This window comes from Dipteris shenzhenensis, chromosome 25, assembly GCF_047967505.1.
Source record: "Dipteris shenzhenensis isolate YYH24624 ecotype China chromosome 25, Dip_SZ_1.0, whole genome shotgun sequence".
NCBI lineage: Eukaryota > Viridiplantae > Streptophyta > Polypodiopsida > Gleicheniales > Dipteridaceae > Dipteris > Dipteris shenzhenensis.
Genome location: NC_141620.1, coordinates 44044562 through 44060282, shown reverse-complemented (window position 1 = coordinate 44060282; position 15721 = coordinate 44044562). Strand labels below are relative to the sequence as shown.

General features: G+C 47.5%; 1 protein-coding gene across 1 annotated transcript in view; it reads right to left on the bottom strand.

Moving 5' to 3' along the window:
• The window catches only part of LOC147885929 (dynein-1-beta heavy chain, flagellar inner arm I1 complex-like), a 629024-nt gene extending 613635 nt beyond the window's left edge, over positions 1-15389 (bottom strand). Inside the window, exons 1-11 of the mRNA XM_087396248.1 lie at positions 15162-15389; positions 14807-14923; positions 14457-14702; positions 14256-14375; positions 13771-14046; positions 13503-13676; positions 13368-13466; positions 13040-13258; positions 12693-12830; positions 11687-11932; positions 10749-10892 (exon numbers count right to left, since the gene is read on the bottom strand). Of these exons, the coding sequence (XP_087252374.1) occupies positions 10749-10892; positions 11687-11932; positions 12693-12830; positions 13040-13258; positions 13368-13466; positions 13503-13676; positions 13771-14046; positions 14256-14375; positions 14457-14702; positions 14807-14923; positions 15162-15389 (2007 nt within the window). The remainder of the gene's footprint in view (positions 1-10748; positions 10893-11686; positions 11933-12692; positions 12831-13039; positions 13259-13367; positions 13467-13502; positions 13677-13770; positions 14047-14255; positions 14376-14456; positions 14703-14806; positions 14924-15161) is intronic.
• Between the last annotated feature and the right edge of the window lie 332 nt (positions 15390-15721).

Sequence of the window (15721 nt, the reverse complement as noted above, 5' to 3'; positions counted from 1 at the left end):
TGAGGATACTTTTGCTCCAATAATGCACCTGCTGCCTTATTGGTATTTTCCCCATCTGAAACAAGTTGCAAAACATTAGACGGCCCCACATATTCCATTGCATCTGCCCACATTTGCATCAATATAGGTGCTGTTTTTTGTTGCACTCCACACTCTATGGAGTGTATGTAGAGTGCAGATCCCCTACAATATGCAAGGATACCCTCTAGTGAGTGACTTCGCACATCACTCCATCCATCTGCAACCAAACTTACCCCATACTTTACCCATTTCTCTTTCACAGGTTCAATAGCTTGCTTAAGTGCCACCACCTCATCCTCTAGAAGCTTGCCCCTCAAAGCATCAAATGTGGGAGGGGTATATGTGGATCCAAATGTTTTGATTTTTGACACCATCTCTTTGAAGTAGGGTGATCTAGCAACATTGAAGCTAATCCCATTGGAGTAAAAAAATTGGGCCACAGCTGCATCTACTTGTGCCTTCCTTTGCGGATGCCATGATGTGTAAAGACTGCCCTGCCTATGTGAAGTAGACCGAGATGTAGCAGGAATATCAGCAGGAGCTTCATGTGCACTCGCAGAAGAAGAAGCCGTAGTAGCAGAGGGAGGAGGACTCCGAAATGCAGTGGCCTGCTGAACACGTTCTGCATGAGCACCTGAAGAAGCTCCTACACCAGTGGAAGCCATTGTCTTTGCCCTTTTTGTAGTGGGCAATACTTCAACCTCTCTTTGCAACCTTTCTTTCTTTTGTGGTGAGATTACGAAGCATAGCCCAATCCCCCCATCCTTAATGCCAAGAAGATGACATTTGACCCTATCAGGGTTCCCTCCTCGCTCCAATCCACACCATCTGCATCTAAACTTGTGAGCTCCTCCTTTCTTGGAGTCATACTTGCCTACCAAATCAACTTGGCTCCCCTAATGGTTGCAGCCAAAAAACAGCAAGATGTTTGTGGCAAGAGAAGCATAGAGAAAGGAAATGTGCTCACCAAAGCCGGGTGTCCAAAAGAGCAGCCACTCGTAGGGCTGGGACTCGGGAGAGAACCAGGTGGGCCAAGAAATCGTGGGGGAGAGCAGCAGGCGTGCGGTGTTTTTTTATGTTCTGTCCCTCTTTTAAGGTCAAGCCCAAGCAGTAGTTTATTTTCCAAGTTTCAATTTAATACAAATTTTGGAATTACTCGCACGGCCAACCATATCGTCTGTACCATTTTCTTTTCCTACTCCATCACCATATCAATGGTTTGTAAGTTCTTTTTTCTTTGACGGGTCCCTCCTCCATTTCTATTCACCGGGACGGTAAATGATAGTGGCAGGGGAAACTCTTACAATAGAAACACCCCTAACCACACGACGACATGTGTTGACCACCTCACGATAGGCCTTGATCACATGACGACATGTGTTGACCACATGTTGACCATGTGTCAACACAAGTCAGCCACACGACAGGAGGAGTTAATCACACGGGTTCATCCAGGAGTACTATCCAAGGCAACCATGCGTCGACACATGTCAACCACAGGTCAACCAGGAGTATCATGCCCAAGGCATCTCATCGAGAGCTGCGCACATGGAGAGTGAGCTTAGCACATGGAGCAGTCAGGAGTATTTACAGTTACATAGTGGTTCAGTGGTGTGGTGATCCAGCTCACCTGCACATGGAGAATTTACACCATCCTGATTAGAAGAGGCTGGCGAGTCAGGGAGTCAGGAAGTTGCCGTAGCCATCAAGAGAGCCAGTGGCGCAACGGCTATCCTCAACAGCTAAGGAGATAAGAGGACGACCAATGGGAAGAAAGGGGGAGATTCTCAGCGAAGAAGGGGCCCTCCAAGGGGGGGATGAGGATGGAAAGGGGAGGGGAGGGAGTGCATTGAGCATTCAGTGTTCGGCACTGGAGCGGGAGAAAGGAAAGTGTGAGGAGAGATAGAGGCTGGAGCTACGAGCTCGCCAAGGAGAGAGTGTGGAGAGACTTGTGTGTACCCTCTATCTACTATGGGGATAGACCTGTGTGTTCTTGTGACTTGCGACTTGTGACCTGGAGACATTGGTGCAGTGATATGAACTTTGGCCATCTTGGTCACTTTCTCATTTTCTTTGTCTCTTCCCTATATGGGGATTGTTCACTAGTGTATGACAAGATTTTCTTATTCTGCTTATGTTGTGGAGTTCTCAGGTGATTGTCTTAGCATAGTGCACTCGTATGTCGTTGTTTACTGCAGTATAGCATACGGCACTTGCACACCATTGCACGCTGCACTCTGCATGATCCATTGCATTAGAGCATTGCAACACTCATGCTTCTCACGCCAGCGGCCTTTGGCCTCCGGTAACACCTCTGGAAGGATAGGAACCCCTCCCCTCAGACATGTCCCAACATGAATTCCTCTTAATCGTCGCGAACCTTTGGATGCCAAAGAAGGGGCTGGCATTCAAAGTCCTCATGACACCGAGGGCTGGCTTGAATGAGTCTCCCAAATAGGCATTACAAACTCTATGTAGGATCCTCATCATGTGAGCTCTTCCCAGTGAAGGGGGCCTCTAAGAAGATCCACCGATAAGACTATTGCCACTAGCCTCCTATGCAGAGGCCTCTATGCAGGAAGAGCTTCTAAGGCTCTAAGCCCAGGGTGAGACCGTGCACTGTTGGCTTTCCCAAAAGGGCTTTGCTTTGCATCTTTGGGTAAGGCCTCCCTCTACTTGGGATAAGATCACCATATGCCAAGTGACCCTAGCTCTAGTGTTCCTCATGTCATCCAATCCTATCCAAAAGAAGGTATGCACCAAGTACTTGAGCTGTCTCAAGCATACTCTATGAAAACACCAACATGCATCTTATGTACTAGGCCATGGACAAACCGACCTGGTTGGCTACTAGGGCCCCTGCCCTGCTATAGGAAGACATTGGCAGAGCTCCAATACAAAGTTTGTACCGCACAATCTCTAGCATAGGGGCAAAATGCCACTTTGCTAAAATGTCAATGCCCACCCAATAGCCTAAGCACCTCATTGCCTTACCTTGTGCGATCCAATAGAAGCGAAAAACAGCCCCTAGTCCATGCTCTCCTAAACCTCCTTAGATGCCATGAGAAAGCTGACTGATTTGGCCAAGATCTAGATGCTGGTAGTACACCTTGAGGGCACCATGGACTCACTCTAGACTCTTTGTCGTGCCCTCCACAAGAAAAGACATGTCATCTACAAACTTCGAGTCTAAAAGCTCATCCTCCTATTGGATCAGTAGACGCATCCTTGTGAGGCCAACCATTCAAGAATGCAAAAAGCGGGCCAGAGCCTCTGCCACAAAGAGAAAAAGAAATAGAGGTAGAGGGCAGCCTTGACACACTGAGAAGAAATACTCAAAATCCAAGAGAATTGTGATAGGATGAGACTCCACCACCTATGCCCAATCCACGGCCTCCCAAAATTTTGATGTTGCACTCTTGAACAAAACTTGTCTGATTGTTATGAATGGTGTCAGCAAGATGGGGATGCAACTGCAGGCTCACGACTATTGCTAAGATCTTGTAAGCGGTATCCATAAGGGTGATCAAACGCCACTGTTGGATCTCTGATCGACCTCCCCCTTTCTAGATTAGATAGATCCAACCCATGATTGAATGACTGGGGAGCAAACCAAAGTCAATACTCTCTTTGAAAGACAACCATAGGGGAGCATGAAATGCACTCCCAAAAAAGCACCTAAAGAAGGCTGGGATTAGGCCATTCTTTCTTGGGTACTTCTGCAAAGAAAGGGCCTTAAGGGTCTCAAAAGCCTCCTCATATGAGAATAGGGCATCCGTTTATTAGCTCATGCCTTGGGAGACCATTGGAGGAGTGTGTGCTCACATGGAAGCCCGGGCTACAACAACCTGTGGGGTCTCCTCATCTAAGAATGGGGCATCTATCTGTCTACTCTTGCTATGGGAGACCATTGGAGGAGTATGTACCCACATGGAAGCCCGGTCTCCTCCTCTGACTGAAATAAGTAGCGATAGGATGTGGTCAACTTTAGAATGATATCGACGGTCCAAGCGGATCTAGCGGCTCTAATCGCATAGCTACTAGAGCTAAGTCCCTGTTGACCGTGGGCTAATGGCATGAAAAAATTGCTTGGTCATCCTATCCCCCTGCGGAGACCCAACTGCCCTGTAGGAATGGTAAGAGAACTCTACTCCACGGATCTTTGTGGAGTGAAGGTCGAGGCATGTGCTCTCATACCTATCCACAAGCCACTATGAGGCTGGGTCCTGCTTCCTAAGTCTCTCTATGAAAACCAAGTCATGCCTCAGTGTTGTCTCCCTTAGTGTGGCCTTTTTAGTGCTATAGCTTCTTGCTACTGTAAATCGCTTCTACTACCTAGCTGGCCCAACGGTCTTGAGGGGACAAGACCAGCTATTCATGCTAATCGCTTGCTAAATCCCCTCCTCTTGTAATTACAAAGAATTCGGGATCCACACCCCCTTTCGAGGGAGTGGGAGTCCAGAAGAGGGCTTCTCAAAGTAAAGCACAATCAGGAATGATCTGACATCATCGTCCTGGCAAATATACCCATGGTTCCCTATCCGTGCATCACCCAATCTCCTGGCAAGGATACCCATGATTCCCTATATGTGCATTACCCAATCTCCCACGTAGGATCTATCGAGTCACTCTAGTAGGCCATTATGCCACCTTTGACCAAAGGAATAGTAAAAGCTAGAGTCTAGAAAACTATGCCTCTCGTGGTTGCTAATCTCGAAGATGAACTGCTCCCATGTGCTCTGCTCTAGTGAGGGCGTGGTTGGCTCTGCGTTGCTTGTCCTCAAAATCTAGATTATTGAAGTCTCCTTCAACAATCCATGAGCCCACGTTTGGGAGGCATTCGCTGAGCCATCATTAGAAGGTTTTCGATAAGCAGGTGCATAGATGTTCAGGATCCCAATCTTGGAATCTCCGATCCTCAAGCCAATCCAAATCACCCATCCTCCTATGAGCTCACCCTAAGCATCAACATCCTTGGCTAGAGTCGGCAATGACCGATATGCACACATGCCCACACTCTTGCCCATTTCTAGGGACAAAATCTTATGTCCTCCACCTCCTTGGGGGAAGGCAACACTGTCATTTGATATCTGAGGCTAAGAACATGTGCTTTTGAATCATAAGAACATTCACAGAATGACCCGCCAAAAGCCCCCTAAACTCTTTGATGAAGAATTCATTGTAAGGTGTTTGACATCCGCAGTCATGGTGACCATGCAGGTTTCAACTCACTAGGGGGGGATGGCAAACAAGTCCCTTTTATGCGTGGAAGCCTATGTGACAATTGTGCATCTCTGTGACTTTGGTGGGGGTTTTGGACAAGGAATAATCCGTATTCTTGCGACGGCATGCCATAGGCATAATTGGCTCAATGCCCATCCTTGGGACCATTGCATCAAGAAGGAGATTTCCACTCCTAGCCAACTAGTGCACTGGTTTAGTGGCTAGTGTGTGACTTGGCTAAGTTGATCCTCTGGCCCCAAATGGATCAATGCTATTGTGCTCGGCGAGGCTTCGGGCCTAACGACTATGAAACGGGGAGGTAGCCTACGCCTACTCTATAGAAGCCGAGTCTTGAATCGATGAGGGGACGGGTTGGGTCGGGACGATGAAGCTATGTTCTGGCCAGACAGCCTAGGCAAGGGGGGGTGATAGAAAACTATAGAGACTAGGAGGGAGGAGGGATTAGATGAGGCTGCAGGGGAGAGGGAAGGGGGGGGGGGGTACGGGTGGAAGGGGGGAAGGAGAAGGAGAAGGGATGGTAAGAGGGTGGGTGATCACTGGCTTCATTGTGGTAGCAGGGGGGGGAGATGGGGGGGAGGAGGGGAGGGACAGACGGGTTGGGATAGGAGGTGGTGGTGAAGCAGATGGAGGATTTGGGGGGTTTGAGAAGGGGTGGGGTGAATGGAGGCATGAGAGGGATAAGAAAGGGAACCTCTCTTGTAACCCAAACCGTGGAAGCCGATTGAGAACTCTGAGACATTGTCTCAAGCGGGTCTTGCAGAAGGTCGAAGAAGACCTCTCCCTCAAGTATCTTGGGATGCCCTGAGGGGGCTCGCTCGTTCTCACCTGCTATTAATGGTGTGAGCATGGCGTCTATGGTTATTGTAGCCCTCTTACTTGGCTCCTTCAGGTACACCTCGATCCAAACTGCCTTGGAAGTCTCCATCTAGGGGGTCTAGGACCCTGCTACTGTCAGGTTGGCTGGTGGGGCCTATCTTCTGGACCCTCACATTGCTGGCCTAGATGACACCATGAGTGGTGGGGGCCCGACCCTTGAGAGAACGCCCTCGCCACGTGTCCATTTGCCTGCAACGAAGACATTGACTTACCAGAAACCTAGACCCTCTATAAAAGGCCCCCCCCATATTGTATCAAGAAGCTAGAGAAGACACCTTTCCCATAGATGGTGGAGACCTCCTTGATGTGGTCACCCTCTAAGGCCAAGCTCACCTAGATCTAATCATGAACCTGGCTGCTGGTATGCACAAGGCCAATGATATGGCCCACTAGCACTCTATCCTGAACAGAATGCATGGAAATCTTCACTTGTTGTTTGTCTTTTCAAGGTGCAATATGAACAGTTGTGGAAGTCGAGCGAGCTACCATGTGAGCCCCTCTTGCCAGACCAAAAGATTACTACCACGATCACATTCCTCCAAACTAACAAACAAAATGTTGCGCCTGCAGGAGAAAGAGAGAGGCTGGAAACAAGAGGGAAGGGAGAGGGGAGAGGAGAAAAAAGGCGGGGGGGGGGGGGGGGGGGTGTTCGAAATGAACAACAGCTCCCAAAGAAGCCCCACTAAGGGGTGCTAGGAGGAAATATAGTCTTGCTTTAGTCCCACAACAGCTTAATACCAGCCCAGATTGAGGAGATCCAGCAGGTCATGGCAGGGATTTCAGAGACAACACCGTGCGAGGGCTGGTCTTCGTGGGTGGCCGATGCGATCCAGAGGAGCAGTGAGGAGCTGCAGGCTCATGCCCTTAGGCGGAGGAGGACTCCTCAAGAGCGTGAGCGGGCATTGAGGCGAGACCTCGCCTCGATAGAGCGGCTCACGGAGCAGGACCTAGGATCTCAGTGGCTTAGTGACAGGTTCGAGAGCGCTTGCCTTGAGCTTTAGGACACGGAGATTTGGTGGGCTGATTTCTCCTATCACTCTTCCCGGGCCCAGTGGCTACAGTAGGGGGACAAGATGATGAAGTAGTTTTTTCATACCACTGGGCCCCGATCAGCAGAGGCACACAACTGTAGCATCTTCAAGATCCGCAGGGCATCATGCACACTGACCTGCTGGAGATTTTAGACCTGACCACAGGTTTTTACAGACAACTCTTTCGGACAGAGAGGATGACTCCAGCTAGTCTTGTGGCCCGGGAGGTAGTTCGAGATCATGTTGCGATAGTAGTCTTGTAGGATTTGTGTAGCAAACTGGAGGAGCCTTTCACAGATGAGGAGCTTTGGGAAGCCCTCAAGGCTCTCCCGACCCAAAAGTGTGCTGGCGAGGATAACTTGACTCCGGCCTTCTTCCAGAATTTCTGGGAGATCATCTCCACCCCTTTCCGACTAGCTTGCCAGGAGATTTTTGACACAGGCTCCCTCCCTCAGTCCCTCAGCAGGGGGTGGATTTTTTTGATTGCGAAAGGGGGAGATAGGTCACATATCCGACAGTGGAGACCGATCACTTTGCTTGATACTGCATACAAGATCCTCACCAAGGTCTTGAGTTTGCGGTTACGGCCCCATCTTACTGACATCATTCACGACACATAGACTGGGTTCGTCCAGGAGCGCAGTATTCTGGACAACATCTTCACGTTCTGGGAGAAAGTGGATTGGTCTAGAGAGGAGTCACAGCCACTGGCCATCAGTCCTATGTTGAGAAGCTGGACTTTGAGTTGACCAGGCTTGCTCACACAGATATAGCCCTAGGCATGGCTCCTCCATCTCCCGCATGATGACATCTCTATCCTCCGCCTCTTCTGCCTTCAGTTCTAGTCCTCAGCTTCATCTCTTTTCCCGCTCCTAAAGTGTTGAAGTCTGAAGTTGCCATTTCCTGAGATACACAATGAGTTCTCTCTCTTCAAACGCATTGGTTGTGGAGAAGTTCAAGGGGGAAGGATTCCCTACTTGGCAAACTAAGGTTCAGTTGCTCCTCATGAAAGAAAATGTATGGGATGCTATTGAGGATGACGCTCCCACAACGGATCCTCAACAACTCAAGACATGGAAGCAACACAACTCAAAAGCTATTGCTATCATCGAACTTTGCCTCAATGATACTTTGATTCATCACATCGACTTCAAATCAACGGCCAAGGAGCTATGGGCGCGTCTGGAGAATTTTTTCGGTAATAAAATCACAAACTCCAAGATTTTCTTGAAGGCTGCCAGAGACTAGCAAGGGGCCTCAGCCCAGATACAGAGAGGAGTTCGAGTGTCAACCCCTTGTTTGGCACCTAGAGATCCGAGATCAGGAGGGGCATATGCTCGAATAGCAGACTCACATAGGTTGGGCACAGTGGGACAGTGGACCAGCCGGGTCCTTTGGTAGATGGAGCAGATTACCCATGGAGGCAGAGACGAGGCTTGGCGCTGTAGCGCATCTGCGGGGGGCAAGGCAGTGGATGAGAGACATTGACCTAGCCATCCCTGAGTCCTAGTGGGAGGGACTTCACGTGTGGATGGACAACAGATGGTTGGGTCAATTTTCTCGCACTGGTGTCCCCTTGAGGATGATGATGCAGCAAGGAAGCACGCAGCCTAGTTTTTTTCGTATAGGACCTAGAGGCTACTCCAGGCACTCACTGAGAGAGACCCAGAGATGGATGGGAGTCTTGATGGGATTCACTGGCAGATGCTCAGAGTGGTGGGATGTTTGGGGAAGGAGTGGCACATTGACCCTCCCAGTATCTCAGAGCAGGATGCCCCCAGATGGCGCCTTTGGATTAGGGAGGGTAGACCCTTGAGGGAGGTCCAATGGGATCCGGGAGAGTGGTTCTGGCCCTCCAGGGGCGGCCTTGCCGAGCAAGTGGACGAGGTGCCCTTCTTTTCCTACACCACATGGATTGGCAGGGGGCTTCAGATGGACTCTTCGATGTGGACCCCTTCGAGGGAGAGGCATTGGGTGGCCCAGAGAGTGCCCCGAGATGTTCATTCCAGGCTTTGGACGCGGTAATGGTCCAGTTTGTGGCCGAGGAAGATATCCTACTTTTTCTAGCTGGCCGTCCATGGAGGCTTGCCCATCGGTTGGAGCGGATGCGGGTAGAGGGGCAGTGCCATTGTTGCTCTGCTAGTTTTCTAGAGATGATCCCGCATTGCCTCTGGAGCTGTCGTAGTGCATTGAGGATTTGGATGGGAGCCCTCAAGATCATGACCCGTATGAGGAGTCTTCAGAGGGACTACACTTGGGGGATGGTGGCCTGGTTGATTGAGGGAGGACACACATTCCAGATTGATGAGATCTCCCCAGCTTACCAGATACAGGGTCAGAGCATTCAAAGGATAGAGCTCCATGAGGCAGTCCCTCCTGATAGCCTGGCTCCTCCTCCGGAGGGCAGCATATGGGAGGTAGTAGCCAGTATCACTGCATGGAACATTTGCACCCTCCGCTCCACCTGGGAGCGTGGGACCCCAGGCTCTAGGGCGACTGTCGCGAGGCGTGCTTGATTCTGCAAGGCTTGGCCTGCAGGGGTTTTTTACTCCGCGAGGGATTCACTGGTTGTTTAGTCCCCCACCTCTGGCTGTTAGCCCCAGTACCAGAGATCCCCTAGGCAATGAGCTGGGTTTCTCTGGAACATGCCGGTTTTTCTTACATCCTTTTCCCGGTTTTTTCCATACTCAGCACCTTCGGGGCTGCTGTTTTGTATGAAATCTTTCAAGCATTAATAGAAGGTTCCTTTCTTTGGAAAAAAGAAAAGGAAAAAAAGACCAGCCGAGATGGTGTGCAACCACCAAGGCCTTGAAGAAGACCTCAAGCCTGAAAACAGCAACCACAAGGAGAGATGCTCCTTGAAAACCTGCTGACAGATAGGAAGCGAAAAAAACCATGTGATCAGGCTTCAGTAAGACACAGGCAAGGGGCTGCAGCAGCTGTGGGCAGCTGGCCAGCCAAGATGGTGTGCAACCACCAGGGCCTTAAAGAAGACCTCAAGCCTGAAAACAGCAGCCACGAGGAGAGATGCACCTTGAAAACCTGCTGACAGATAGGGGGCCAAAAAAACCACGTGATCAGGCTTCAGTAAGACACAGGTGAGGGGCTGCAGCGCTGTGGTAGCTGCCATCAGCAGCTGTGGGCAGCTGGCCATCAGCAATCCTAAAATTATTTGAATGATTCTCCTTAGCTCTTTGCATCTCGCAAGGATGCAGATTTCTTTGAACTTCAGATAATTTTTTGCCTTAAAAATAAGGAGACAAGAATATCTAACGTGAATAGTTCCGGATGAAGTGGTTGGCTGACGGTCACCCCGGATCGGCATCATCCTTGGTGATCACACTACAAGCTCTTTCAAAATTTGCAGTATCTTTAGTTGAGAAAACAAATTCTAAAGCAGCCGAAATAAACCATAGAAATTACCAATACGATTCTAAATCTATCAAATATTGTGAAGGTACAATGATATGCGTGATGGGTTTGAAGAGAAAGGAGCGTTCTTATAGGTTGCATAGGTTGAATGAAATTTCAACAACTTTAAACGAGATGACATAAAAAGGGATGTACGACTTGTACCTCGTAAAAAAGTCCAAGAAAGGATGGATCGAACTTCACAAAGTAAAATCCATCACTATTATCATCGAGGAGACTTCTTTCCAGCTTCTTCATGGCATACGGATCTATACTGTTTTGCCACTCCAAGTGTTGGCTCCGAAGGAACTGGATTAGAGAATGTCAAATGTTAAGGCTCCTTTTAAATTACGTCATAATGTCCATCTGTCAAGAAAATGCATCCAACAAGGGCCATAAAACATTATCATTAATGAAGATTTCTATATTGCCGTGTTCCTTGGATTCTATAATATGGGACGAAATCTGATCATTTCTCAATTCAAAGGCACGTCCCTGGAAACGAAAACCTGATCAAACTACCCTTCTTTGCCTAATGGCCAGGAATCCTCTTGAACACAGTTCAAAGGATTGGCTTACTTTTATGAAAAAGAAAAAGGTTTCCTACTAGAAGATCATATTAAGGCTAATCTCTAGATTTGCTGCCACTCTTGGTTCAGTGCAGAGGTCTTAATTATTGTTTCTATAAAGTAGCCAAGACGCAGAGTTGATAAAAAATGAAACCATGACAAGCTATATTTTTAATGCTCGAGAAGCCAGGAACCGGGAAGCCTTATTATAGTGGAACAGTTTAGGTAGTGGAGCGCAAGGGTGAGCAGCCTCCCTTGAGGAGTTTCGTTTAAATTCTAAGAACTTGTTGATAAAATAACAGAATTTGCATAATTTCAATGCAGGAATTCAGCATGCGAGAAAGAGTTGTGAGAATGTGCGTTCAAAGAGTAATAGTTAAGTTCTTATACAGTAGCCACGGCCACGTATTGCAACCGTCACGGTTAGAGAGGCCAATAAGCGGAATATCAATCGGAAGTTCTACATGCTTCACAGTCCCGTACGGATCTTCAGACTTGTGTAAACTTACAATCAAAGACCCATCAATGGCTCACCTGTTCAATAGATGAGCTTATTTGGTTATATTGAGTCGTAAGATCGGACCCTTCTGGAGTTTCAAGTAAGTAAGGTGCAGCCTGCATTAAGAGTATCATTGGTCCCTTCAGCCTGCGCTGAAACTGCGATGCGCACAAAGCTGCCCCGGAATAACGTGGATATGAATAATCAATTAAAGGACGCCTACGCAGTTGATCAAACTGCTTCTTTATTACACCCAGCTCGTTGCTGTATGACGAGCAGACCTGTAAATTCCTGCATTAGTCAGCATATTCCCTTGCAACACTCGTAATGGGAAACGCAGGTTACTGCATAAGAGAATAGATGTTTTGCAAACAATAAGCCAACTCATTTTTTTGAAATTGCTGACGGTGAATGAATACAACAGGTGCCATGAATTCCATAGTTGCCCTCAATCGTATGACGGAAATGACCGTCTACAGTGGCTTATCCTAAGGATGCTTGAGTGACTTTTGCAATGAAGTTATTGAGTGCGAGAGCTAGAGTGTCTTCTGTTTTAGTCTTTTCAATTAAGCAATCTAAGATGCTGCACAAAGGAACACTTATGGGATTCCATCTCACGCCGAGTTGAGAGGATATGGAGCATTCGTGCTGACACATTAAAAACAGAAGCAACTACGTTTTTTGCTTTTACGGCAGGGGGGCAGGGTTGAGACTCTCGGTGACTTGCCCACGTGTGGATGAGGTGGAGGGGTCAAGAGGATGCTACACTCGCTAGGATGGTGATTTGTGTATCCCCACCCAGAAAGTCAAGCTTGCCCTGTCACAATGGTCCATGCATACTGCCGTAGATGAAGGATGGCCAGCATCTTGTAAAGGATTGCCCAATTTCTAAAATCTCTGGAGATTATTCATTTCTTCACTCACATGCAGAGCATCAAAGCCCAGAGTACAGTGTAGGATTAGGTGGCCTTTAGCCGTGGTGTATTTAATCTTCTGAAGATAAAATGAATCAGGACTCCATCCAAAGTAATATAGACTAACCTGGGATGCCATTTTTTCAACGCACAAGCAAATTGATTGGCGACGTGCGATCAACTTAAATGCCTCCATGAGTTCGATACTTTCAGACAGAGAGGAGGCATGTCGAAAGGCCATGGACATTATATTTTGCATCATTATCTGTGCGAAGAAAAGAAATTTGGGATTGGAATCTTTTATTCGATAAATCAAACATGTGCTAATTTGTGCATGTGTGATATGGAAACACAAAACCTAGACCGATTAATTTAGGGGTCTGTTGTCTTTGTTTTCCTAGACCGATTAATTTAGGGGTCTGTTGTCTTTGTTTTTCAATCATGAAACTGATTGAAACAGGTGAATGACAGAACCTCAAGGTCCTTTACTCCATCCTTGAATCGACTGTAGTCATCGTGCCATTGAGTGACTTTCACATCTAACAAGTTGTAAGGAAGAGATTTCAATCGAGACACAAGATTTTGGAACGTGTCCTGCATCTCCAGCATTGATTTTGTCACTTCTGTGCCTCTTGTACCTCCAAACACAGGTAGCTCTATCTTTTTCGAGAATTGAATTTGAGAATCGCAAACCTGCAATATGAATCTGATTGTGTGAGTCTTGTAAACAATAACCCGTAAAGATAAACGCAGAATTTTCAGTCCAATCTTTTCATAGTCATATGCAAAGAAATATCCATACCTCAAGAACGTCCTGGCATCTTTGCAGAAATGTCTCTACAGGTGCAAAAATGCTTCTTCTTCCCAATTCTGCCGCTTCGAGAGTTATATTATGCAGTTGCTCAAAGTTTCCAACTGGATTCTCGATTATAGGCACTGTCTGCAAGTGCGGACTCACATATTCCTCCATCATAGCAGTGTACAAGCATTTCCATGACTCACAAGCTTGAATGCTCTCTTCCAGGGCCATTTTGCATTTTTCCACATCGCCTTCAAAAATTTCCAGTAAAGGGATGCCAGCGGTGCATCTACGAATGATCTCATTGCTAACCTGTGGAAATCGACCATTGGATTCAGATAACTTAGGTGTCAAAGCTTCACCAACTCCAGAGAGGAAATCAATGATAAAGTAAAAAAGTGCGTACTTTACATAACAGGCCTGTGATTTTTTCACTTGTATTGTAGAAAGGGCTAATCTGCCAAATCACACGAATACGTTGCAGAAGCAGTGGAAGAACAAGGGGTATGTTGCAAAGGTTTGCTGTGCCCAACTCTGTACAAGGATGCTCCAAAACTGTCAAGAATTTCAAATTCTCTGCTGCAATGAGTGCCTCACAGTCAATTTTATTGGATAGACTTAAAAAGGGTTCCAGATATGGGGATTTCATCCGTTCTAGGAATGTAAGAATTGATGCAACTCCCTGTGCATTGGAAAATAATAAACATATCAGATCAATATGTATATCTTTTATGCCAATCCAGGCTGATCCACCTCATCTCAACTTGAATAGAAATTTAGCTATAAGTTTTGGTCATGTCCCTTTCAAGTACACTTAATTCAGTATTAGAGCAGTAACATTGATCCATCTCGATGCAGATTGGACGGGATGGTTGGGGAATGCTTAATTACAGAATGGTTAATTTGCTTGCGAATCCCACCAAGATCAAAGCTCCTTTGACGCCAAAATTCGACCTCTGCCAGGGGTCCGGAAGCTTCCATGTCTATGATTCTGTCTTGGCCTCGTAACACCTAAGCAAGATGTGCAATTTGTGAGTCGTGCCTTATAATGCAAGTCGGAGAAATGTGAGCTGAATTTGGTTTAAAATTAACCTCTTTGATCTGACGTGTCCATCTCACAACAATGGATTCAAGTCGTTGACTTAAAATTTTGTCTTGAGACTGCAGTACAGAGCTCCCACTCAATTTCACTGGAGGAACATATAGCAAAGTCTGCCCCTTTACGCAGAAAAGTGATTCAGTTAAACTGGCCATAAATCTATCCAACTCTCCTGTAAAGTCTTTTGTTGCATTTTCTTGCCCGTTTCCATCATCCAGCATCACTGGCAGATAAAGTATCTGAATAACAGAAAGCCATCGTTTAACAAACTTAAATGTAAGAAGTCAGCTTAAATCACGCGCTTGCAACAGGTCTGTATACCCGGTTGATATTCAAACCCAACCTGCATTAGACGTAGCATGCACTCCCCTGGGCTGCCGTTAACTACTTCAAACTGGATCAGCTCGTGGATGTTATCTGCACTGATCTTCTTACTTGTATCCCTTACCATTACAAGCACCTGCATTGAGGAGGAGCGGAGTGAGGAAGACATTAGTGGGATACGGGACAGCCCCATCGCAGCTGGAAAACTGGAAAGCAAATAAATTGGCTTCAAATCCTTGCCACACTGAGCTCCAGTATTCCTTGAGTGCAGAAACAGGCCAAGCAATGTCTGATGCGTCGAGGTAAAATAAAAGTCTGAGCAGTCAGCCAGGCATAGACAAATCAGCCCGTGCAGGACTGACAGCCAGCCAAACCTGAGTCCATTTGGAGGGCAAGGCGGTGCCAAGCTGGAGCTGGCCGTGGGAGTGATCAAGGTGGGCGAAGAGCCGTCCTGAAGCGTCAGAGTTGAGGAATTCAGAGGCGATACGGGCATGGAGGGGGGACCAAGCGTGAGCTGCGCCAATGAGATCCATTTTTAGGCGAAGCCAGTCGATTTCGGGGCTGTGTGAGTCAGGGTCAGGGGGGGGGTCTGGAGAGGCCATGGAGAAAGAAGAGGTAGTAGAGGAGGGCAAGGCAGAAAGAGAGAGAGAGAGAGAGAGAGAGAGAGAGAGAGAATCCTCGGCAGAAAGCCAAGGGGCTTTTCCATGTCCTGTGACACGGAACTTATACCGTTGACAGTTGAGTCCCTTGCCGTTTATACCTGCCTCTTTCCTCCACCTTTACATCACACCCACCTTTATGCACAAGAAAAAAGAATTGAATGTCTCCTCTCTCCTTCATTACGCCTCCCTATCTCACATCACTAACGGGCCATTTTACATCAATCAACGATCGCAAGCTTGCATAGCGCAACTTCAAGCTTTTGCATTTTTCA